The sequence below is a fragment of the Lampetra fluviatilis genome, chromosome 59 (assembly GCF_964198595.1).
Source record: "Lampetra fluviatilis chromosome 59, kcLamFluv1.1, whole genome shotgun sequence".
In the NCBI taxonomy this organism is placed as follows: Eukaryota; Metazoa; Chordata; class Hyperoartia; order Petromyzontiformes; family Petromyzontidae; genus Lampetra; species Lampetra fluviatilis.
Genome location: NC_136333.1, coordinates 4483651 through 4510076, shown reverse-complemented (window position 1 = coordinate 4510076; position 26426 = coordinate 4483651). Strand labels below are relative to the sequence as shown.

At 44.4% G+C, this 26426-nt stretch overlaps 1 protein-coding gene across 4 annotated transcripts in view; it reads right to left on the bottom strand.

Annotated features, from left to right (window-relative positions):
• Positions 1 to 26426, bottom strand: part of CRTC1 (CREB regulated transcription coactivator 1) — a 58835-nt gene that overhangs the window by 11822 nt on the left and 20587 nt on the right. The window contains exons 4-13 of one of the 4 annotated variants that reach the window (XM_078880883.1): positions 20974 to 21035; positions 20309 to 20418; positions 17327 to 17385; positions 16309 to 16373; positions 13245 to 13513; positions 11036 to 11340; positions 5681 to 6082; positions 3263 to 3364; positions 2481 to 2564; positions 1414 to 1651 (exon numbers count right to left, since the gene is read on the bottom strand). In XM_078880883.1, the coding sequence (XP_078737009.1) occupies positions 1414 to 1651; positions 2481 to 2564; positions 3263 to 3364; positions 5681 to 6082; positions 11036 to 11340; positions 13245 to 13513; positions 16309 to 16373; positions 17327 to 17385; positions 20309 to 20418; positions 20974 to 21035 (1696 nt within the window). The remainder of the gene's footprint in view (positions 1 to 1413; positions 1652 to 2480; positions 2565 to 3262; positions 3365 to 5680; positions 6083 to 11035; positions 11341 to 13244; positions 13514 to 16308; positions 16374 to 17326; positions 17386 to 20308; positions 20419 to 20973; positions 21036 to 26426) is intronic. The other 3 variants (XM_078880886.1, XM_078880884.1, XM_078880887.1) reach the window with 3 other exon arrangements.

Genomic DNA, 26426 nt, shown 5'->3' with positions numbered 1-26426 from the left:
ATTTCAATAGCTATTGATTACAAAAATATATATATCTTACTAAGATTTTATGGTGCTTTCAGAGGCAACTCAGATCGAGACAATAAAAGTAACCTGGCTGACCCCATCTTAATGTCAAAGTAAATTTATTTCAGGTAATGCTCATTGAGCTTTAAAGCACTTTTCTTAATGGTGACCAGGCCAAAGAACACAAGGCATCCCAACATGGTCATTGTTACGACATTAAAATGTATCCGGTGATGATGTCACTGAAAAAACACTGATGAGAAAGGAAAGGGGAAACCACTTCAAACTGTTCTTCACTAGTTTTGTGGTTTCAGAGCAAGAGTGTGCAGTGTGGTGTGGTGGAGGCGAAGTGAACAGGGGGAGACGGGGCGTATGGGGTGGAGGGAGCTTGAGCAATGAATCTGCCCTCAGGTAGAGAACTTGAGAGATTCAAAAATAATATAACATAACAGGCAATTGTATTTTAAGTTTCTCCTCCTTTAAGTATAATCCCCACCACCTAAACACCCACCCCGTGCCTCACCATACTTCCATCATGTGTATACCCACTGCAAACACAAGGTAGGTGGTTGACAATACGTTGGGTGCACTCAATGGCGGAGCCAGGATTTTCAGGAAGGGGGGGGAAACCCCTCCAGCAATGAAAAATGATAGGAGATGTTAGTAAGTAAGGACTTGTCCCTTGCTTTTTATTCGACGCGTGTGCGGCGATGGCGCAGCCATCGATCGAGGGTCGAATTCGAACCGCGTTGTGTGATCGGCATCGCGCTCGCTGAAGGTGAATGCCTTCAGGGAAGTCGTGGACTGTATAGGCAACTGCGCACAATTCTGTGAGTCACTTATAACTGTGTTGCCGTTACTTATTGCCAATTATGGACTCAGGCTATTGTCCTATCATCTCATAGAGTCCCTGGCACATAATAATATGCTACACAGTGGCAGTGGGGGTCGCAAAATGCCGATTAATTACTAATAAACCCCAATGATCCGATCGAAATTAGGGATTTCGATCGGATCATTGGGGGTGCACGTGCCACCCCACGGTCCCCCACTGGCTCTGCCAGTGGGTGCACTAGCCTATATTTCAATAAATAATAAGTTTAGACAACATTAAAGGGGATCACAGCCTATGTAAGTATAAAGTACAAAATAGTCTTGATGGATTTGAATGACATTCATGACCAGAGACTGGAAGGGAAAGGCAGGTAAACAGCCTGGAAAACATTCCAAAAGACGCATTATTTAAAGAACATCGCCGACAGATAACTACGTATGATGTGCATGTTGAACTTCTTTCGCACCGTATCAAGCCAACCGTGTTAAACCGGAGGTGTAAATCAGCATCAAAGCATTACACGGGTGACAGTGCAAAAGGTGACAGGCACACGGACTGTGGTAAGACATCACCTTGGCAAGTTGGGAGGTCGATCTCACCGGTGAGGATGATGTTGGGGATGTTGCCGGCATGATTGGAGAAGGCCCCGTGCTTGCCCAGGTGCTGCATGCCCGAGAGGCTGCCCTGGCTGCCTGAGAAGCCCAGCATGGAGGCCTGCGAGTACTGCAGCGGCGCACCGGGGTCGAACATCATGCCGGAGCTGAGCGAAAGACCGCCCAGGGGATTCTCCATCATGTTGAACTGCTCCAGCTGTGTGCACAAACGTGCGGGCGGAAGGGCCAAACCTCGTGAGTGCACTGTGCCCAAAGTCGGTCGAAGCGTAAGGGTAAAGGTGCGACACTGCAAATGCCTGCTCGCCCCACTGCCGATACAACTATGAAGCTATTTTAATTTTACCAGGTAGGGTCCATTGAGTAATGTAGCTCTTTTGCAGAAGCAAGCCGGCCACAAATGATAGCTCAACGTAGTGGCTTATTATGTGGAAATGTAAACCAGCCAAATACTCATAAACGCATGTTTTTAAAACCAGAGGACCTGGAGAAAAATCCACGCGACCATGGGGAGAACATGCAAACTCCCAATATACAGACGTCAGGATCGGGATATAACCTAGGAACTGATGGCCTCCACTACAGGGAGCTCGAAACCACTGCCTCTAGAGGGGGTATTTTGGCCGCACATCTCTGAAGAGGTGGGAGGAACCACATTTTACCACGCCACACGCGCCCCTGCCAATCGACTAATTGTGATGTACCCATTTATATTGCGTGGTCTCTGCGGAAACCATCATCATGCTGATGAGTGTGGGTTGATGACGGTGGGGAGCACAGAGACGGGAGCAGTAGTACAGTGCAAAAATGGGTTTTCTGATGTGCCCATTGCTCCGTAGAGCATAGCCCCACGGCCGTTTGTAAACCTGTTTGTACAGGGTTGTGAGCCATCCAAGCCCTATCCTGGCTCCTTAGCGTCGGAGATTTGCATATTCTTGGTAGTTTAGTCAAAAAAATTCCAGTATTATTATTCATAACATTGCAATTACATTCACCAACATTTACCGGCAGTCAGCAACAAGCCTGACCTGGATAGATAGCGCGCTGGTTTGCCGTGACGTAAGCTGCTGGTCAAGGTAAGAGTCGCTGAACACACTGCCGAGTATTGTGGTCTGTTGGGTAAGGCACAAACACACACGGGTCTGGTAAACATCAGCAGCATCCACCCTCTAGCACCAACTTCTAGGGCTACTCATGGCAAAGTTCCTCACCCTTTTCTTCCTGGATTATGCAGGTAGCACGCTTCATTCATAATAAACGTTCTTGGGTTAGATTGCATTATTTATAAATGTGTCGTAACCCTCCACCACCCGACACGGCCAATCAGCAAAAAAGTGTCACGTTGACAAAAGACAAATAGTTCACTACTTTAGCCCACCGGTGTGTTGAAGAGTGAATCCACAAAATTGACAGTTTGTGAGTACGACGTTTCGTTGGTAATTACATCCAGCATCATCAGGCAATTCGCCAGAATTGCCCGATGATGTTGTGGATTCACTCTTCAACACACCGGTGGGCTAAAGCAGTGAACTATTTGGCTTTTGTCAACGTGACACTTTTTTGCTGATTGGCCGTGTCGGGTGGTGGAGGGTTAGGACACATTTATAAATAACGCAATCTAACCCAAAAACGTTTATTATCAATAAAATTGGTCGCGAAAGCCTGCGTGTTAAAGCACGCTTCATCGAAGTAGCCCAAGGTTAGGCACAATAGACCACAAACAGTCAATCGGATCTTTCTTTTGGTTAAACAAACCACACAGAGACGATTTGCAGGTGTGCGGCAGGAGGCTGTGGATGTGTGTCCATACCTGTGGAGAAGTGCTGGGGGAGAAGCCTTGGTTGGAGACGGGCGATGTGGGCGACTGATTGGTCGGGGTTCCTGTGCTGTTGCGGTACTGCTGCAGGGCCACCTGTTTTGGGACAAGGATCGTGAGATGCAACAAACGTTCAGTGTCACAAAACTCCCACTGATCCTGCTGGCTCCCATTCAAATCCCAAATAGATGTGAAAAGATAATAGAGGTTTTTTGGATTAGATCGAGTGAATATATAAACCACACTGGTGTGCTGTACTAGTGACGAATTGGCATGTTCTGTTTACATGACAACCCTTACTAGTTGGCTGCATCGGGTGGTGGCGGGTTTAAAAACACATTTATATATTTACGTGATCCAACCCAAAAAACTCTATTATGGAAATTGGTTACGAAAGCCTACGTGTTAAACAGATGTGAAAACGGCACTCAAAAGTGTTCAAGATTATACACAAACTCACCCCTGTCTACTTCTCCCCTCTGTGTACTCTCCTACCTTGCCTCTCTCTTCTCACTCTACTCCCACATTATTTTTATTTCTTATGCATGGTCACCAAGGAAAGCCTCACAGTCTTAAGACCTTTTTCAGGAAGGTCCCGCCAAGTTTTCACAGTAGGGGGCGATGTTGTTATGTTTAATGCCATTAGAGTAATTCGCAGGTGATTTTTCAGCATTGGGATGTTTGGTCAATATCCAATTACATTGTAAGTTCATTTAGCTATGGGAGGCAACCGGAAAACCCAGAGGAAGCCCATGCAGAACAGGCGAATAACAAACTCCACGCGGGAAGGTGCCTGAGTTGGGAATTCTTGCTGTGGGGCACAAGTGTTATTACCACAGTGCACCTCTTCCCGCTCTTCTCACTATTCCATGTACTCTCCCGCTTCAGCAACCAAGATTTTCTGTTAAAATCCCCAGTCAACATTTGCTCAGTGGGAGGTCACTCATTCTCCTCTGCTGCCTGGGACCCCCTTCCCCCAGCCATCTGTGCTGTTGACTCTCATATTTTTTTTTCTCTGCTTACGACTGTCTGCTTCTCTCTATAAAATAAATAATCTGTTTCCATACAGAGGCTTGGGATGCGGCCGCATTATGATGGTGTATAAATCCACATTGTATTGTATGTCACAGGTGCCACCACACGAACCACCTCGTAATTCCTATGCTGTGTGTCCCAAGGGAAATTGTTCATTCGAGCACAATGCTCCTTGCAATGGAAACAATATTGCACCTCTCTCATATTTAACAGATATATATATTTCTTCCCTGTCACTTTTTAATGAATAGTTGGATTCACTGCTTGGAAGATATAAACAAAAATTATCTTCAACCATACCTTAAATGCACATATTACACAGTATCATACACAAAACTGTAAGCTCTATTTTTAATAGTTAAAATGATAAATTCTGTAATTACCTGCAGAAGGGTGGTGCAGTGGCTCGCACACTGAGCTACAAACCTGGTGACCAGGATGCGATTCCCAACCGAGGCTAATGTCAGTGGTGAGATCTCAAAATCGTTTGTTATCCCTCCACCCCACCTCTTCACCAACCTGCATTGACTATTGCGCTGAAGTATGGTCAAACAACACTGTCCCTGGGCAAAATTCCAATATTGCACCTCTCAATGCTTATTTCTTTAAAAAATGTGGTTTTGATCGATCTCTGTCAATGTCCAAGGGCTCTCACCTGGTTCTAAATAAACATCGATTCACTGAGCAATCGCTCAGCATTGCACTTTACTCCATTCTTTGGGGACTTGAAAAGTCATGCAAAAGAGGTTAACAATTTCACCAACAACTCCAAGCCGTTTCATGTTACAGATGTTCTATTGGTGTATTTGGGTGGTCAGCAAATGAGTCCATAATGACCTTGTTAGGAGTTCAAACTGTACCACTCTGAGATACTGGATTAGAATGTGTTCCAATTACCCATAATTAAACCACCCAAGTTGCTGATGGCTGCACGAACCAAAAATCATAGAAAATTTTTATCACATTAAATTGTTTCGTGAAATAAATTTGGCTTATTACAGGGACCTCATAAGTGATGCTATGATGTCATTCTGTAGAGGCCAATCTTTAACTCTGGGTCATGTTGCACAGCTTTTGGCAAGAGATATTAATCGTACGTTTGCCAGATGACCTGGTGTTGATACTTGTAATTGTAAGGTAATTTAGTCAACAAAACATCCAGATAAAATTTAAACCACATTGACGTAGTTACCTGCGCTTGTGTTGCCTACTCCAGGAACACATTTTATTCTTTGCTGCTACAGTCGATAATTTGGGCCACGGCTATGTTCGGCTTGCACAATTATCCACCAACCGAACATGTGGAAGTAACGGATGGATAAATTAGACCTCCGGTGCGCGGTTTGCCCTCAGAAATAGAATCGACATCTCACTCACGTTGACTGCGTTGGTGTCGATGGTGTGCTGGTGCATAGCGGCCTGTTGGGAAGTCTGCATTAGTGCCTGTGCCTGCTCCGCTTGCTGCTGGTGCTGCTGGTGCTGGTGTTGCTGCTGCTGCTGTTGCTGCTGCTGCTGTTGCTGCTGGTGGTGATGGTGGTGGTGGTGCTGCTGCTGATGCTGCTGAGGGTTGTGCTGCTGCTGTTGCTGCTGTTGCTGCTGTTGCTGCTGTTGTTGCTGTTGTTGCTGCTGTTGTTGCTGTTGTTGCTGCTGTTGCTGCTGTTGCTGCTGCTGTGGTTGTTGTTGCGTTTGGTAGAAGGGGTACTGTACAAGGGATGGATCGAAGCCCAGGCTGGCAGCATCCAGTGTTACGGCCTGCCAGTCGTAAACATCGCACACCAACTGTACAACTACATTATGTCATCGGCTGATGGAAGGGAGGCCGTCACACCACCTGCACCAGCGAGGCCTCCCTCTTCAAGCAGCTCATCAGCAACACGCCGCAACAGACACTGCACATACTTGAACAACAGCCATACACTTTAAGACTACGCATGTGCTTAAATACTAGGCACATAGTTTAATCAGCACATTAACAAAAGCAACATACCTGAACACTAGACACGTAATTAAACGCTACTTTAATCGATTTACCCTCCCTTGCTTCTCCCAGCAATTCAATCAAATGTAATTATTTCTGGGTTGCAATTCTCTCCATCAAAAAATACATTCTCTTCCATCTCATTTTAACCATATCTCTTGGGATTGCGTATTGTTTAATCGTCTCATTTATACATTTTTCACCTCGATAACCTAGATACATTATCATGTTAATTTGCATGCAAGTTTGATTAATTGTGGATAATCGATTCTCACACTCACATTATGATTATTGCGTTGTCAACAGAAGAATTGCTGAAATAATTAATATAATTGGAGTTTAATTCGTACTTTAACACTTGACACTATTGTTAAAGGTTTATATATTTTTATGGATATCATGTTGTTAGGACTTAATTTTCACGTGCACTGTCGAGTTTTCTGACCCAGATTTCAACTGAAAAATAGGCTTAGTCTCAATGAGCTCTCACCTGATTATAAGGAAAGTTAATGAATTAATTAAGTCAATGCGTTAAGAGACAGTCTCCATAAGTACACAAACGAAATAGTGAATCGATGTATTTAGACGTATTCTTGGGTTTTTTCGGTAAAGTCACGTAGGTAATAAAAATAAAACTAATAAAAGTAAAATAAAAATCACGACGTTTCGGAGGCAACACAAGCTTCCGTCTTCAGGTGGAACCGTCACAGCACGCTCGCTGTATCAAGTAAATGAGAAAAATTCCAAGAGATCCGACCCCATATATATACTGGTTGAGGGGGGAGGAGCCAGGACAGGCCCCCTTTTTATTATTATGGTAAGGTTAGTGCGGCTGAAACTACGGCTAGTCTACATAACAAAGGACTGAGCCTTTGTTGTGTAGACTGGCTGAGAGGGGGGGGGGGGTGCCAGAGTTGTTAAAGTGCAACTGCTGCTAATGGGACCGAGCTAGACGTGCCTATTTAATACTAAATCCAAAGACAAATAACATTAAGCCACCGGAGGGCTTTCTCGTGTGGATATGTTAAGGCCATTATGTGCAAAAAAAATTTCAAACGACAAAAAAATATTAAGCAGGGACAGTGAAAATAAACTATAGTGGTGAATGCCAGTAATCCGCTCCGACGGAGGACAGGGTCTGCGGCTGACATATTTGAGATTCCCAAACCTGCTGGCTTGTAAGGTAGCCTTGAGTTGGCAGGACAGCAAATGGGTTTATGAACTCTTCTGTCCTGACCTACATGGAATTACATGTAGGCTTGAGCTGCGAGGTGGCCAGGAGATAGCCACAGTGTTGCAATTAAACTATCTCCATGGGGTTGTGAGTACCCTCCCTTCATATGCATCGTGGGGTTTCTTCAGGTACTCCGGCTTCTTCCTCTATGCAAAGCCCTTTCGATTTAAACATCCAAATCTAGGAAACCCCTAAAAGTCTTGGAACTCGGCGAGGTTTTCCTGGTTTTACACATATTTTTCGATTTAAAGCTTTCGTGACTGCAGGGATTCATCTTCTTGGTTCTTTCGGTAAAGTCACGTAGAAGGGAAATAATAAAATAATATTCAGACGCTGTCTTTCCGACAGACCTGTTCCTCACCTGAGGACGGATGCTTGCGTTGTGGCCGAAACGTCGTGAGAATTGTATTTTATAATGTTTATTTTATTATTTCCCTTCTACGTGACTTTACCGAAAGAACCAAGAAGATTTACACGTATTGTTATTATTGTTGGGTGCAGCGGTGGCGCAATGGTCAGCACATTGCGCTATGAACCAAGTGACCCGAGTCATGGCTAGTCATGGCTAACATTAGTGGCAAAGTGATATTTGAACTTGTCTTGGGGTCAAATCGCCTCTTCACCAACCTGCACCGAGCGGTGTGGTGAATAATGGTCAACAACTGCAAGGGTTGGCAGTGCGGGGAGGCCTTTGTCCAGCGATAGACTGCAAAATGACATACCTACTATAATCACCCAGGAATGTTTGTCCTTAACGCTCGTAACATCACTCCACATCGACCAGCTCCCCTCATTAATATTCATGAGCAAGTGACGTCCTCCAAATAGACACCCCCCACACCCCGCCCCCCATTATTATTACCTACTATAATGAGCCAAGAATGTCTGTGTGCAACGCTCGTGACGTCACTCCACGTCGACCAACCCCCCTCATAAATAATTATTAACAGGTGACATCCTCCAAATGGACCCCCCCCCCCCATTCATAATAATTAGCGGGTGATGTCACTCAACATAGGGGGCCGAGGCGCCTCCTCCCCCCTCCTCGGCGTCAACTCACAGCCCTCACTACAAAGGCAGAACCCTCACGTCACGCGATCTCCGTAACGCTGTTGAGACATCGAAGTAAAAAGGACGTCATGATGAACAAGGGATTATAACCTTAAAATGAAGTAGGCCTGTCACCGCGCCCTTACAAATTGCACGCGCATTGATGCAATGAACATCATGTGGCGGTCTGCTTAGCGCTTGCAAGTTTCAGATTTACTGCAATACACCCGTCCTTGGATGGGCAAAAGGCTAGTCATTGATATTCTCTTTCCCTGAGGATTTTTACATGCTGTATTCCTGCTAGCACTGCTGTTCTTTGCCGGGAAAAAATACCGCTCACTAAGCTTCTTCGTCAGCTGGCGGCAGATGGTACGAGGACCAGACGAGAGCTTAGTTTTTATTATATTCTCTCATTTTTAGCTGACCTACCTCCTAGCCACTCGGCCATCCGCCTGTCTGTCGCCCACCCACCCGCATATCCAACGTGCTCCTTCCCGCCCACTCGCCAACTCACCTATACCCACCACCCATGGATTATCATCGAGCTTACCACAATCCCCCAGTTCATTTAAAAATGCAATGTAAGCTCACACTACAGATGAAGCCAAAGGCTGGATGAATGTAGCAATTTCTGTGCTTTTAAGCGGTTGTTTGTCTTTCTTTTCATTTTGAGATTTGAAGATGTCATTCAAAAAGTAACGGTGATTAGGAAATCTATGCATTGGCTTTGGCAATCCACATTGTTTATGATATACAAAGCGTTTTACAATTCCTTACGAATCTACTCTAAATGTGAACCACAATTTTCATCCTGTTTTAATAACTATCTGCCTTTGGCATACATGTACAGCCCTTTTGTCAATCCATTGTTGGATGAAGGCCGTCCAACGCTGTGCAAGTCATGGGGCTTATTTGACCGTCCTCACAGCAGCTTTTGGCTCACCATCGAACAAATACGGTCGCTGCATCGATTCCTTTCTGATGCGCTTCTGCGGGGACGTCTGGAACGCTCTTCCTTCCAATATTAGGAAGCCACTGGAGCTGTGCACTTTCAAATGTACATTGAAAACTCATTTCTTTAGAACAGCTTTTTGTGTTTAGTTTGTTATCCTTCCCCCGCACCTTCGATTAACACTGTTGGATACGTACGTTGCGAAATAAAGTCAACATACACACATACTCCCCGCTGGTCAGTGCAGGTAATGAAGGTGGGGAGCATAGACATTTGGAGCACTGTCCTCTGCTGACTATGTATTCCCACAGCAGCCTGAACATTTGTTTTATGCATGGTAGTCATCTTCAAGCTCAATCCTGCTTATCTTCTGAAATCCTATAGGATCGGACACTGTAGCCCGTCACCTATGCTCCAAACCGCACTGACCAGTGTAAAGTATACTCGACTGGTTGAAAAGAGTTGTTAAGGTGAGGCTGATGTAAAGGTGCGTGTAAATGGGACTGAGTCTTTTCTCTCTCTCTTTTCAACCAGTCTACACAACAAAGGCTCATTCCTAACAGCGTGCTTCAGCCTCACAATAATAATATCCAGGGCCTACCTTGGCTCCTCCCACCCTCAACCAGTATATATACAAGGACTGTTTTCTTGGAATTTCTCTTGATACAGCTATCGTGCTGTGACGGTTCCACCTGAAGACGGAGGCTTGTGTTGCCTCCGAAACGTCGTAATTTTTATTTTACTTTTATTAATTTAAATTTTTTATCTACGTGACTTTACCGAAAAAACCTAAGAATATATACTCGAATAATCTCCATGACCCGCAGTGTCGTGAGGGGCCATCATCCAACAGCGAAATGATGTTCATACAACTGCACCAGTCTGAAGGCAGTGGCACTAGAAGGGATTACGCAACTGATGAACAACAAAATGAGTGATGGAAAATGAAGCCAAAGGGTTGGCTAAGAGGAGAGAAGAGTAATAACGTGAGGCAGGAGGGAAGCAGACTATAGCTGCACACCAACAAGTATAGTGCCATCTACATGAACAGGCCTTTATCCAGCAGTGAATAACGACTAGGTGATAATCTTAATTTTAGGTGATAATGCTGGCAAGAATAATGCTGATTGATAATGATACTGCTGCCGCTGCCTAAGATAATGATGATGCGTATGATGATGATTACGATGATGATGCTCATGGCAGATGCTGAAAACTACAGGTGATATGGCACATTGATTAATATCAATTGCTAAATTCACAGCAAGTTAATCGAACCACCCGTTTAATATATAATCAATACATGTTTTTTTTAAGTCTTGTTGTAATGTGTTAATCCGACCTCGCAGTAACTCGAGGCAATATCACTCACCACAACATTCAAAAATAAACTGATCCTTAAATAAAATCACAACCCTGAATGGTGCCAATTCGTTGAATTGCCGGGGCGGGGGGGGGGAGGATGTTGATGATCATTATGATGATAAGAATTATGTGTATGATGATAAGAGTGCTCACCCGTGAGATGGGCGAGAGTGTCGGGGAGAGGGTCGGTGATGACTGCTGCTGTTGCTGATGCTGCTGCTGATGCTGCTGTTGCTGCTGCTGTTGCTGCTGCTGTTGCTGCTGCTGTTGCTGCTGCTGTTGCTGGTGCTGCTGCTGCTGATGCTGCTGATGCTGCTGATGTTGCTGCTGCTGCTGCTGATGCTGCTGCTGCTGTTGTTGCTGCGTGTGGGCATCTGAGCTCGAGGTGAGGGCCATAGTCAGAGGCCCCACGGGAGGAGGCCTGTTTCTCCGGGGGGAAGTCTGGCGTGCCCCCATGGCTGACACGATACATGGGAAACAAAGACAGCATCGAGAGAGGTGAGGACATATTGCTCAAAGACCCCTTGTGCTGGTTCTCTGCAATATTGGTGTTTTTGTTTTGTTGTTGCTGTTCTCACGCACCAAGGATCGCCCAAGTAATATTGCCGAACGAAAAAATTACATCGGAAGGTGGCGGGATGGGAACATCACAGCCAGTTATGACTTAAACTGGTTGATGACATCTTTCCAATGATTGCGGAGTTTGTACCCATCCTCTCGGTTGAAATTGTGTCCGTGCCTGTATATATGGATGGGTTCATGAACGAATCTTTGTTGCTAGCCAGTGGGCTTACAAAGTACCTTCGTCTTAGAGAAATCTATTTCGTGTGAGTCAACCGCATTAAAACAATGATCAGCCACGGCCGACGTGTTGGTCCAACCGTGTTTCAAAGCTGCCTTATGCTCACGAACACGGTCCGAGACATGTCGCTTAGTTTCCCCAATATAACTACTGCCGCAGACACAGCTTAGTTTGTAGACGCCAGGGTATTGCATACCATACATAGCAGGCGTCACCAAAAAGATTTCCAAAATCTTGAGCAAACACAAGATCCAGGCTCGATTTAACACAGTACATAAAATTCGTGATCTGATGTTTGATATACAATGAAATACCAGCTCCAAAAATCCAAAAGAATATCTATTTTTACTACAATGTGACAAGAATATTTCTGTAACATGGTGTATAGCAAAGTGCTGCCCAGTACAATGTGGATAAAAAAAGGTCAAACTTGATTGAAATATATTAAACTTTATTTAGGTGCGACTATGTGTAGCTTCATCACTTGTTGTGACTTAAGTCATCCTCCTACCCACTCTCCATAGTCAACAGAAGGCTGGGAACGAATTAAGAGTGGCAATACAACACGATGATACATGTAATGGAGTATACATGTGATGTTCGCCGATTGTGATGATACTAACCACTTAGTGTAGACTGGGCTTGTGTGGCAGCAGCTACATGCAGCAGTGGCAAGCACGATAACACCAGGCACAGCAAAATGGACAGCGAAAGCAGCAGACTTTACAATCCCAGCAGCAGCAGCAGCAGCCAGGTTCATGAAGCCTTATCTAGCATGATATTCGCCCGATATGCTTCAGGCTTGAAGGGATCTTCGAAGTAGTTCCATGATATCTGCCCCCAGGAGCTGTCCTTGAGCACAGAGGGTGATGCATTGTTCTGGAGAGTTCAGAATAAATTATTCATCTCTGTGACAAGAGGCAGCAATTGAATTGGAGATAAAGAATTGCTATTTTCTTTTGCAAAAAAATATATAAATTCCACACCAACCTGCAATAGCGGAACAGACTCTCTCAGGGTGGCCATTCTCAAACTCGGGGGTCATGACCCCAAATTGGGTCGTCACTCCAATTTGATGGGGTCACACTTGCGAGGATACCCGTGAAACACGACACTCGCGCTCATTAACTCTGCGGTCATGGGGTCCCGCTTGTGTTAAATTTCAGGTCATGACAGACAGTGGTGGTGCTAGCCCATTGGGGGCCCAAAGCAGAATATTATATTTGGTGCACCCCCCGCCCTTTTCAATTGATATACTCCAAGTGTGAGACGGCAGAGGTGATATAGACAAGAAACAGATGTAGTGGGATGACAGAAATATGCACAAAATATATGGTACTAAGAAGAGAGTTACGGAGAAGAAAGAGATCGTGTAAATTTCTGAGATGGTTATGTTAATTGGCATTTAATGTTTACAAGGATCTTTATATGATCTGATATTTTTTGCAGCTTGATTTTCTTCATGACTCCATGGCTCCCTAATCTGTTTGGGGCCTTAAGCTTTTTCTTGGTTTGCTTATACCTCACGTCACCACAGACGACAGGCAATGGTCGCTGTACCTTGCGCTGGCGGCGCGATGCCCAGGTGGGTCATGTTTCCTCCACCGCCGCCACCGCCGCCACCACCGTTTCCACTCGCGGCACCGTTGCCACCACCTCCGCCGCCGGTGAGCGCCGGGAAGGCAGATGAAGACTCGTCAGGGTCGAGCGGCGTGGGCAGTGGCGACGGGAAGTGAAGGTTGGTGAGGTCGGGGAGCGAGCCGCCCGTGTTGAGGGCACCAGGGACGTGTGGCACGCTCGACGCGTCTTGGTCGCCCGACGGGAAGATGCTGGTGGGGGTTGTTAAGCAAAGAGAGTTACGGTTTGATTCAAGTAAAAGTGCAGCCCTCCAATTACTTGTTCACACCACTGCTGTCCATAAAAGAGTCCCCACTAGAGAAGGAGATCTAGAGACAAAGGCGTAGCTAGGATATTTTGCGCCCGGGGACAAACTATAAAATTCCCCCCCCCCCCCCCGTTTAATCACGTACTAAAATGTAATTACATGACATGTAGGCTGTGTGTGGCGGGATATATAAACTTTTAAGTTGAGGTGTAGATTTGTGCAGTAGTTTCAGGCTGCCGCGCCCGCCGCAATAAGTTCTAATGTAACGTTGTAAGCCTCATTTTGGCGCCCCTTTACCTTGGCGCCCGGGGACACATGTACCCCCCTGCCCCCCCCCCCCCCTAGCTACGCCTCTGTCTAGAGATGCTCTCAAGAAGGTATATGGCCTACTCCTCCACACTGGTCAGATGTTTTGGAAGAGATGGGGGTAATACAAAGCAGCATTGTAACCTTAAAGTCTTTTAATAACAGTTTCAAACTCGTGTTGGACAATGTGACACTTTTCAGCCCGGTTGCACATCTACTCAGCATGTAATGATTCCTCACGTCATCATTTAATATGTATTCTTATATTCATGACAGATACACACAATCATGCATGTGAAAATAATCTGGATAAATAAATGATTCACAATCGATGGAAATAATATGCAAGCTATATGCTTATCTTACATTTTGCCTAATTGAGTTAACTAAAATGTACGAAGGCAGAAATAATAAAAAACAATGCAAACGAAACAGTGACCCCCAAGTATAACTCATTGCTGCCGGGTGCAGTGTACATTTTTAAATGCCGAATAGAAACACATTCCTGCGGAGGGAGCTGGTAGGAACATTGGGTTGCTCGGTCAATGGCCAGGGTCAACGGCGGCGTGGTGTATTCCGCAAATATGGCCGACTGTGAGGGCGGGCACAAGCCGGCGTGAGTAGGTTAAACGTTGAGTTTCATAAGGGCACCACGGGGTGACCAGCCCCTCCCCACCCAGCCCCACCCCCACCCAGCCCCACTCTCCACTCCCCTCCCCACACTCCCCACCTAGCCCCACCCCTCCCATTTTCGGATGCACGATGGACGGACACAATAATCCTCTGTGGGCTGATGTAACCAGGAGGTTCCTACCAGTAAGAAACATCCTTTGTGATGTGTACCAATACATTCAAGGTACAAAGTACATAAAGTCGGGTGCTGTAACTATATGCAGAGGCTCACGCCTCAGTATAAATAAGGTGCGTGGAAGAGGTAAATTAACACAAGCCTAGTGTCTGCTTGATAACAGCTATGCGTTTGCTGGGTTGTCGCTTTCTTTCATCTGGTGGTGTTCACCACTGCAATGTGGCGGACGAGAGGGATCTGAAAAACTCTCGACTAAGACAGCGGTGGTCAGGCTGTCTTAACAGCGCTTGAGCTGATAAAAAAAACGAATGAGGCAATGAGTGCCTACGTCTGGAGATGGATCCCTGATTATATCACGAGATGGAAATGAACATGTTCTGTGTATGTGTGTGTGCGCTCTCTACCAGGGGACTGCTAGATTTGAAGTGTTTGAAGCAAAGTAAACCCTTAATATTTGCGGGTTGATACTTTCTTGGAGAACGGCGTATATGTTAAATCCGCGAATATGAAAACTTAAAGTTTGAGGAAAACAGGGTTAGGGAACACAAACATTTATTACGTTTACAAATATTATTTAACTTGCCTTTCATAATGACGAATGTAAACATTTAAACGTGCAAATATCAATGAATAAATGACTTGTACGGTACGCAATTCCAAAAACATTGTCAAGGAAAGTACTCGCGTGTAAACAGTGGTGCACACAAAGACAGACTGAGGGAGATGGCAGAAGAGCCGTGGGCTATTTTTGCGCTCTCACCATCCACGCCACTCCCACGCCTCACCACACGACAACAATTTTTGAAGGGCAGTAGCATGCTGCGGCTGCGAATATTTTAAATGCAAACACGCGAATTTCAAATTGCACTTCAATAAATTTGTAGTGAATATGCAAAAAGCGCAATTATAAAAACCTCGGAATCAAGGGTGGACTGTAGTACGCATGTTTTCATGGTTGTCCTGTGCAGCTCTCTCATGACGAAACAGCATACGATAGAACCCAAAAAAACAGATCAGAGAGTGTTGAAATTATTTGTCAACTCCAATGGGAGAATGCTAAAAATAAAAGCTGGCACAATTAAGCGCCGAACCCTCGGAATGTTCAACACATTCCTTCGGAGGGAGCTGGTAGGAACGTTGGGTTGCTCGGTCAATGGCCAGGGTCAACGGCGGCGTGGTGTATTCCGCAAATATGGCCGACTGTGAGGGCGGGTACAAGCCGGCCTGAGTAGGTTAAACGTTGAGTTTTATAAGGGCACCATGGGGTGACCAGCCCCTCCCCACCCAGCCCCTCCCCACCCAGTCCCACCCCTTCCATTTTTGGATGCACGACGGACGGACAGACACAATAATCCCCTGTGGGCTGGTGGAACCAGGTGGTTCCTACCAGTAAAAGTACCTTCTACCCATCCACAACAAAACCTACAAATTCCCGCCGCGCCTCACCCTTAATTACCAAACATCACTGGTTCTGGCTCATGAATTTCCCCAGGTGTAAAGCCCTAATTAGGCGTAGGAAGGCAAAAAAAAAAACAAGACGGAAGCTGTTGGACACCGGGCCTCATCACGCACGCGGTTAAATCCGGCAGAGCGCACGTCACGCGTGTTCATCCATCGTGACCTACTTGATGTCGGGGACTTCGCACGACTTTGGTCGAGATGACGATGATGTCGTCGATGGCGATGCATTCTGTGTAGAGAGCAAAAAAACCCAAAAACAATGTGAAGGAAAAAATGGAAAGGTGCAGCCCAGCAAAATCTTAATCGTAATAATGCCATGCCAGGAGATTGAATGGAACTGGCAACCTCGGAATTGCAAGTACATTCTGCAAACACGAACACCACGGCAGCATTCCTATGCCGAGAAAGGTCTCATGAAATATAATTCTGTGGTTAGTACTGTCAGTAGATAACTATACCTGCATGGATAAAATAAATATTCCCGATTACATATGAATAAAGCGTGAGTTTTCTCCATCAGTGAGCCAAGCCAAGAGTCCTCGCTGGCCACATCTGGGCCGTGATCCACCAGTCGAGTTACCAAGTGTATAAATTAGCAAGTACAGTAATACCTCGATTTACGTCTCCCCATTTTACGTTGTTTGGCAAATACGTCGTCACTTTATTAATACCGCTACCTGATTTGTCTTGCCTCAACCCACACTTACATTGCCGAAAGCATTATCCGTCCTTTCTTGGAACCATCGCCTCTCAGCCGTCGCCTCCATCTACCCTGTAAATCGCTTTGATTTACCTCCTTTTGATATTTGTCGTCGCATCCCCGACGTAAACCGGGGGGTGTATTACTGTATTTATGCCTTGCACCCAAGGCTTGATTTCTCACCCAATGCTTTCTGGGTAGCCGGTAGACTGGAGCAGATGGCACGTGACTTGTAGCCACAGCTTAAGCAAGAGAAATACGCAGTGTCCCGCGTGTGGAAACATTCACCTGATCGCCGACATGCACATTCCTGGTTGAATTAAGCCATACTTGCGAACCAATCCAAAGTCTGAAGATGGCCCAGGAGGTTTTCACTGCGTTGCGAATATCCCTCAACTGCGGCCCACCCTGGCACACTCCCTTAGGTTTTCTCAAAATTCCGCGGGACTTTTGCGGCTCCACGCTGTGTCTGTGCGACCCACCTTGGTCTCCCAGGCCTGCTTGTCGACGGCCGCCTTGTCCACAATCAAAAGCCCCTCCTCTGTGGAGCACAGTAGAGTTGACCCATGTCAGGCAGCTGCTCGTGATTATATCGCCTCATCCGTACTGCGTTAAACCACCACACTGCAGGTCAAAACACTTCTTTAAATAGATTTCTTTCTCACACTCCTCGACCTTCGAATGATATTCCATTGTCTCTAATCTCGCGTCATTAAAACTTATGCTCGATTTCAAGAAACATTATCTATTACAACTTCATGAGTGACGTTTGTTGCTGACCACTTGGCATCTTGGGCCTTTGGAGCTTTGCAAAAAAAAAACACTACAGTTAAATACTGGTTCCCCAAATTTTGTGAGATGATCATCTCCCCTTGGTCACTACCAATTTTTTTTTCTTGTTGACATGATAGCCCATGTAACCTTGTCCAGTTAACCAAAGTACTATTGCATGCACAACAACAAGATCAGCAAAAGTTTGAATTGAATTTAAATTAGGTTGCAGTGAGTTTCAGACCAACGTATAACTTCTTTTCCTTAGTGTTGGATTTCATGGCAATGGGAGCAACGAAGACAAGAACATTGTCATGATAACATGATGGGAAAAAACGTTACACCATTTAACCGCAGCTTTAGATACACATACCAAATATCTGGGAGGCTCAACCAAGACACAAGGTCAGCTGGAAACCCCTCTGGCTTTAGACAGCCACGTGCACTCAACCACCCGCCCTGCCCATGCGGTGGGTGGCCGCGCTGTTTGTGATCATTCGCTTGGCCTTTTGCTCATAGATGCTGCCTGTCTCATCTGACAACCCTGCTCACTATGCACATAGCCACGCTCTTTTGCTCAGCATCATGAGTCGAGCTTTGTCTTTGGGATACGGTGGGACAGGCTTTCTGAAAATGGGGCTGTCACTGACAAGCCATGCCGTTTGGTAATTTTAGCTTCATATGGGCACATTATTCAACCTACACATCGTCTACCTTTAAAACTGTACAGGTACTCGATGCGAAACAGAAGCAGCCCAATTAGGATGAAGGTGCCCCTTGACAGAATGCACTGCAGGGTGGGTCGACATTGAAAGCGAAGATGTAACTTACAGCCCAATAAAAGTCGATTTTTATAGACCAGTATTGATCTAAATAATTGACCGGAAAATGTATAATTGTTAAAGGTGGGTTTTACAAAGCGTTTCAATTATTTTGTATGCAAGACAAAACAATGCATTTGATGGTTAGAATTTAAAATAAGATAACAAAACAAGCCATGGTAGTAGTGGGGGTTTGTTTGACCATACTTCACCACACTGGTCAGTGTGGGCTTGGAAGAGGGGGCAGGTTTAGGATTGGTTCAGATATCACTTGCCACTGACATCAGCCATGAACCGCAATTGAACTTGGTCGACGGGTTCATAGCAGTGTGAATACGACTACGCTACTGCTCTACCAGGCTTTTAATTAGTTTTCATGTAATTTTGTTTAATGATTTCAGGTCATAAATTTGTTGTGAGCTGAATTAACATCAAGTATCACACAGACATCTACGGAGGGCACAAAACCATACCTCACAGCTTCAGCGTGTATCCTAATTTTTCTGAAGCACATTAATCCCACTGGGTTATTGCCTCCTCAAGTTTGCCCGAAGCCACGTTTTATAAGACGGATTATTTTTACATTCACCAGTCTAGCACTGCATACAATTTACTAAAACGTATTACTCTTTGGTTCTTTTGGTAAAGTCGCGTAGAAAGGAAATAAATTAAATAATAGAATACAACGTTTAGATTGCAACACAAGCAATCGTCATCAGGTAGAAACCAAACTAGTAAACTTAGAAAAACAATGCAATACAACAGAGTCGGCTAACACAACAGTTAACACCCAACCTGGTTGATTACGTTCTTACAAAGATTACTAAATTTGAGAGAGACAAAACACAGACACGGAGACACACAGACAGACACACAAGCGGCACCATACAGTGACATCCCTGATGTCACTACACATGGATTTCAATCTACTCAGGTCATGAGGTAAGTAGTGGAGAGCGTCCATAACTGTACCACCACTCACAAAAAGATCCCCTGTATAACCTTTTCAGGCTGTTGGGATAAGGTCTGTTGGACCGGAATTGCACACAGGGGGTGATGCGGCCAGCACCATACCCCGCTGCCTTTGTCTCCTCACTGTGGATATTCACACACATTTTCTAAACATATAGACAACTGACCTTTAAAAGGATATCGCATATGTATTATTTAGTTGTGTTTTTACTGTCTAAAAGAATTAGTAGTAGAGCCGTGTCAATCAACTGCTGGATGAGGGTATCCTCATAACACACGGATCGTGGCTGACATTTAAACATACTTCACCCCGTTGGTCAGTACGGGTTGTTCAATGTGAGCATACACGTCGGGAAGCCATTGAAGTACAGTACAACAGTAGATTTTTTTTTGTTGTACAACCTTTTGCTGCCCATCACAAAAAACCTGTGGCAAATAACACATTTTTTACATGGTGGTCACCTATCCAAGCCCTATCGACCTCATACCTGTTAATTTTCAGAAATACGGCGATATTAAATGCCAACTTTTGGTCATGGGAGGATTTGACTGAGGTCACCGAATGCGTGGAGCTGCCCTACCGGATGCTGGTCCAACCTCCTCCCTGTCCGTAACACATCAGTAGAGGACAAGAACCCAATGCGTGCGCTACAAGTTCAAGTTCATTTATTAGGTATAGCCCTGTGAGCCATTCGGCTCTTGAGTCGGGTGCAACCGCAACAAACAAAAAACAAAAACATGAACAAGAAAACATCTTAAAGTGACTAAGTGCAAACAGAAAATCCAAGAAAAGACAGCAAAATTTTGCATAAAAAACACCGTACACCAACGCTGTGTGCAGAAATCCCAGTGGGATGCAAGTCAAACAACAACAACAACACAAGCGGTGACGAGCATTACCGTTCCGTCGTGCCGGCTGTGCGGTCGCTGCCTGCTGCCCAAGCACCGAGAATCCGTCTGGCGGCGTCGTGGTGACGGCGCTTGTGTGCAGTGCCGAGTCCGAGTTCGTCCTGTGAGGAGGGGCAAGCGGCAACACCACCACCACCACCACCGTGATGTCAGTAGCCGGGTGGGGAAAAGCCCGACCGCGGTCATTAGCAAATGACTCTGCTCTGAAAAGCCAGTTGTAGAATTACACAGAAACATTACCATCAGATGCAATATAGGAAACCAGACGAAGCTAAATCACAGATAATGCACAACTTATGTAAATTGGTCTCTGAAAAGACGTTTATTAGTTTTGTCGGTAAAGTCACGTAGGTAAAAAATGAAATTAAAATTTATAAAAATAAAATAATAAAAATAACGACGTTTCGGAGGCAACACAAGTCTCCGTCATCATTTGATACAGCAAATCTGGCTGTGACGGTCCCACCTGATGACGGAGACTTGTGTTGCCTCCGAAACGTCGTGATTTATTATTATTTTAATTAATTTTAATTTCATCTTTTACCGACGTGACTTTACCGAAAAAACTAAGAGTATGAATCCTTGCAGTCACGAAAGCTTCAAATCTAGAATTAAGACGTTTATTGCTTGCACCAGTGAGTCCGGCAGTATCTCACCTGCGCCAGCTGGTGTCGGGAGGAGGTGACAGGTAGATGGAGCCATACGGCGAGCTGTCCACGTGATTTCGTAACGTTAAGGAAAACATCCGTGTGAAATTTGGTCAGTGCCGTCCTTCATCAATTCAAGTGCTGGACTATACACCTAGACAGTGTGTAGCAACATCCACCCCCCTCCTACGCAAACCCCTAGGGTCACTCACTCTCAGCGAGATGCTGAGACTCATTGCATCTCGCAGAGGATTGCTTCACCGAACAAATTAGTTCCACGGTTCGGTTCACAAGAAAAAACAAACGTTCAGATGGTTAAAAAAAAACATATCTTATGGTGGCTCGTTCCTAAGTGTAGATGTTCGTAAATTGGACGTCCGTATCTCAGGGACCGTCCAAACAGCCAGATAAAAACAATATTTGTTTCTCTATAACTTATACTTAGCATACAGTAAATACACAGTTAAGATACATAAAACACTGCATATATAAAAGCATGCACAGCTCCATGCTTTTCAGATCACACTGAGAAACAGAAATGGGAATACATGAATTAGAGAACATACCCCAAGTTAAAGTCATCATACTGCTGTTAAAAAAATGAAAAGAGCTCGGTTAAGGACACTTCACTGGAAATCATTGCCAATGGTAGAAACTAAAAATGATGGAGTGGTAACCAAAGGAGGAAATGCGCCAGTGAGAACCACAATTAAAATAGAGCAATTAAATCAGCTCATGTACAGGAGCCAGATAGTTCGTTGCAGCATAGGGAGGGGCCTTCATCCAGCAGATCACAGCTGATGATAACGACGATGAGGACACACAGCAGCATATTCGAACTACTTCTGTGCAAATAATTTTCCATCCTGATGCTGGACCCTGCAATGGTAACACCTTGGTTAGATCGGCAACACATTTACCAGCATCAGAAAAAATGATCCAATTCATGTGATCACGGGAAAAACCCACGCAACTCATCTTGGCACCGATCCAACCCGCGAGGCAGACCTTGCTGACAGGTGGTCCCCCAAACATGGTCGGTTTAGGGCCGGCAAACACCGCACCCGCTTCTCAGAGGCAAGCAGAGGCCAGATGGTCGCATTTACCGACGTGTATTTAACAGAGTCCGCAAGCAACACAAACCGTCGTTTTCTTGTCCATTAACAAAAAGCTTACTAAGAACACTGTGGCTAATTACACGGCAACATGCCCTCCACCCCATCACCATTGCCTTACCTCTGCCCACAAAAACGATCAAGGAAAAGCTGGAATCAAGTTACAATGGTGCAGTAGGGGTTGACACGGTCGTTTAGCATTACTTAATTTAAAGACGGGGGCATACATATATTTGGGGGGGGGGGGGGTCACAACACAGCTGATGTTAAGCTAACTTTTAACAAATGCTAAACAGAATGCGTAATGATAACATCTGCTTTATTGATAATGCATTCTGCTCAAGGAAAGGCTGCAGTGCCCATTGCTTCATTGTACCAATTTTGGAGCAACAATTTAGAACTTGACTAAAAGTGTTTAGCAAAATGAGCCGAGCCTTGAGCAGCGGGGGATCAACCCCCTTCAGCACCTGCAAGGACACTACAGGGCTGGGTTGGACTGCTTCTTCACCTTACCTTAGGTTTGCAATTGGACGAAAATAGCAGCTGGCAGACCAATCTACCATATGTCTTGTTCAGAACAAGCTTGGTTAACGGTGACATTCAATGCACCTGTGCTCCTAGCACCTTCATTAAATTAACACTAATGCTATTTTTGTTTACACTGCTCCGCTTTGTTCCAATTTGCGTGTCAGATGGAGACAACGGATGGCGTGGTAGAAAAATCGCCGCCTGAGTCAGCGCTAGGCTACGCCGCCTTGGGGCGTGCAGGGTACATAACGGAACAGAGCTAAGAGCAGCGCAAACATTGACTCCCTTTATTAAAGTTAACCAGAAAAAAAAACACCGTGTCCCATTTACGGGTCTATTTATACAGCGGCCTTTGTCAGATAACACCATAAATGTCCTCTGCCACCGCACAAAACCAGGCGAATATCTCATTAGGCATGGTATTTTTGGGTGCTTTTGGTACACACTTATTTATAGGTATCAAAGTTTAGGCTGGACATTCTTTGATTAATATCTTGATTGAAGAATGCTTTATTTACCACTGTACAAAAATGTTGAATGCGTTAAGTCTCAAAATGTTACACAAATAAATCCATGGCTCCCCTTTACAATTCTGTTCACCGTGAATCTTTGAAATGCCTTTCCTCCTTATTTGTAGTGATATGAATAAGTATGAAAATATTCCACATTAAATTGAACTCATTAAACCGCTAAGCCACAAAACCTCTCAAAGAAAAGTGAGCGAAAAAATGTTCTTAAAATTCATGCACATGAAAAATTCATTGTGGAAACCCAAATGTCCCATCATTACTTTTAATGATTCTCTAAAAAGATGGAAAATTCCTCCATCTGCAAGCACAAAAATTTCAATAATTTCAGTCCATCCGAAGCCACAAGCCCCCCACCACTCACAGCCATGTAAGTCAGTGATGAGCCCACTACAATAACGAGGTCGGTCTCCCCAACAATATCAGGAAAAAGCAATCACCCTTTGTCAACCCAATACTGGATGAAGGCCTCCCACACAATGTGGGTTATATGGGGAATCTCTGACCAATGGTCAGTACAGATTCAAGGATACATAAAAGCACAGTACAACAATGGATGTTTCTGTGTAGTCTACCACAGCCATAATGTATGGTGGCTGCCCATTCATGCATTATCCAGGCTCAACCTGCTTAGCTTCAAGCATTCTTAGGGATCTAGTCAGAGGCAAATAAATGAAAATGCCATCCTCTACTTACGATGGAGATGCGTTACGACCCCATCGTAAGTCAAAAATATCGTCAGTCGAAGATGGCCTAGCCTACCCAGGAGTCTTAAAGAATGGTGATAATTTAGCAAAACAGAGCAATTTACAGTACCGTACTGTATAAACTATATACTGTATGTATTTATTCATTACAATACTGTATTGCACAGTAAAATGTAAAGTAAAAAAACCAAGGTAAATTCTTAGCCTACCTATATGAACTGCAATTTTATAGAAAGTTTTTTCAAGAAACAATCCTATCTGCTATAAAAACTTTTAACATGCATTGAACGTACCGTATCGTGGTAACCCTAAAATGAAATCCCAACGTACAGTATCGTACCTCGTACGCTGCTGCGTTTGCCTGCCGCGCGAAATTTAAAATATTTTACAATTTTGCCTTATCGCTATCGCCATCGTAAGATCGAAATATCGGAAGTCGGACCATCGTAACTCGGGGACTACCTGTATATATTCATGCCTAGGCTGTGGGTCCCAGGTTGCTGACATTCATTTAAGGTTATTTTTAATGAGGGAGAAAACCTTTAAATCCATGCGTTAGTAGTGTAAGATGGCTTTGGAAGGCCTTCACCTCGCGGAAGATTGATAATTACTGATGATAGAGCACTTTTGGGTTTTTTTGGGGGTCTCTTTCTTCAAGAATGCAAAAGGGTTCGCAGGAATTCTTGGCCGAGACAGTCTCCAGCTCGTCTTTATACGTCACTAGCTTAGAAGTCTGTGCTGTGCCTCAGGCTGTGTGTTGGGATACATGTAAACAACGCAAGCTGACAGCCAAGCCAGCCGGAACGCCTCTCTTATCTGTCACCGACTGACTATTCCTCCTGCCAACTCGAGCTGTTGCTAATCTCCAGGAAACAGCCCGACGACTATGATGTCTATCGCCCCGGGGAATGGGCATAGCGACCCTTCAGTGTCAATTTGGCGTCGAGTTTTTTTTCTCTAAATATATTTTTGTTCTCAAATTACGTGCCTGTTACACTTGTGATAACAATTCTGGGATAAATGGAGTAGAAAAAAAGACCCATAATTTAGTCAAAAAGCATGCGTGCAAGCCAATTACTCCAAGAGGAATGGGTGATATTTGCAACTTTTCACTTCATTACATTCAAGTATTAATCACTTACACTTGCCAACACATTAATTAGATTTCATCTGCACTAAAGTAATACGTTATAATGGCTGTTAACAATTGAACTGGAGTGGATAAAAAAAAATTCTTCATGCATACAAACCAATTACAAAATCACCCTTATTGCACTCAATAATATTGTATCTCAGAAGTTAAGCAGGTTAGAGCAGCCACCTGATATTTGTGGTGGGGTTTTTCCCAAGTCGTCTGGTTTCCTGACGCATGCTAAACATTCATTACCACCAAAACATCCCAAGGCAAAGGCACCCTCCTGAACAAGAGTCTTGAGACTGTGAGGCTTTCCTGGTTAAAAAAAATTGTCATTATTCAATAATACATAACCCACAACATATACTTTGGAAGGGTCAAACTTCTAAATGAAATTTGCTATGTACACAGTGGACCAATGGTTCAAAAATGGGGAATTGTCAGAAAAAATACCTCCCAAGATTATTAGTACATTCGCGAATACAATGCCTTAAATAAAACATAGGCAATGTTTCAGGCAATGACAATTCTTCACAGGAAAGCCAGAAGAGTAAAGTTTACAAAAAATAAGCACACAGCCAACTCTTAGACACACTTAAGTGGTTGTGCTTTCGCTACGTTGTCCCGACCTGAAGAAGGATGCTTGTGTTGCGCCCGAAACGTCGTGATTTAATTTAGTTGTTTTAATTTTTTTCATTTTTTACCTACGTGACTTTACCGAAAAACCCAAGAGTAAAAAATAAGCATATAAATTGTTAACTGTGTATGCCGATTAAAAGGTGGGCTGCATTTATCGGATTAAAGAAAGTGTCTCTAAATGGAATTCCAAACATGCATCTATCCATAAATATAATTATTTGTGCCCTCTTCAGTTTTTGTTCCAATTTCTTCATTAATGTTCAATAACTGAGCCATATGTCATAGCCGTTAGTAAGCATTCATAATAGAAGGTTTTTTTTGTCAATTCGTTACTAGTTTAGTACACCGTGACAAACCTTCCTAATTGGTTGAGTCGAGTGGTGGCAGGTTTAACAATACATTTATATTTACGCGATCTAACCCAAAAAACCTCTATTATGGATATTGGTCGCGAAAGTAAGCATTCATAAAACCAATATACAATAACTACTTCCAAGGACAAACACATGTTGTAAAGCGTTCCATAATGCATGCATTTGCATGATTTTTTCTTCCTTTTTCGGGTTAGGTCTTTCTCCAAAGAGGTACCAGGAAGTGAAACACTGCATCTCTGCTGATGCCAACTGGGAGCTCCAGACAATGGGTCAACATGGACCCGGTGTCAATGCTGCGCTTCTGCAACTAACTGGGTCTGGCTGCATTATCTGGGCAAATCACTTCCATGCTGTGACCTCAATGTACAGATAAGCATCTTATACATCGCCACTCAGGCTCAAATGTCAGGCGGTGTCTGCGCTCAATGCTACAGTGA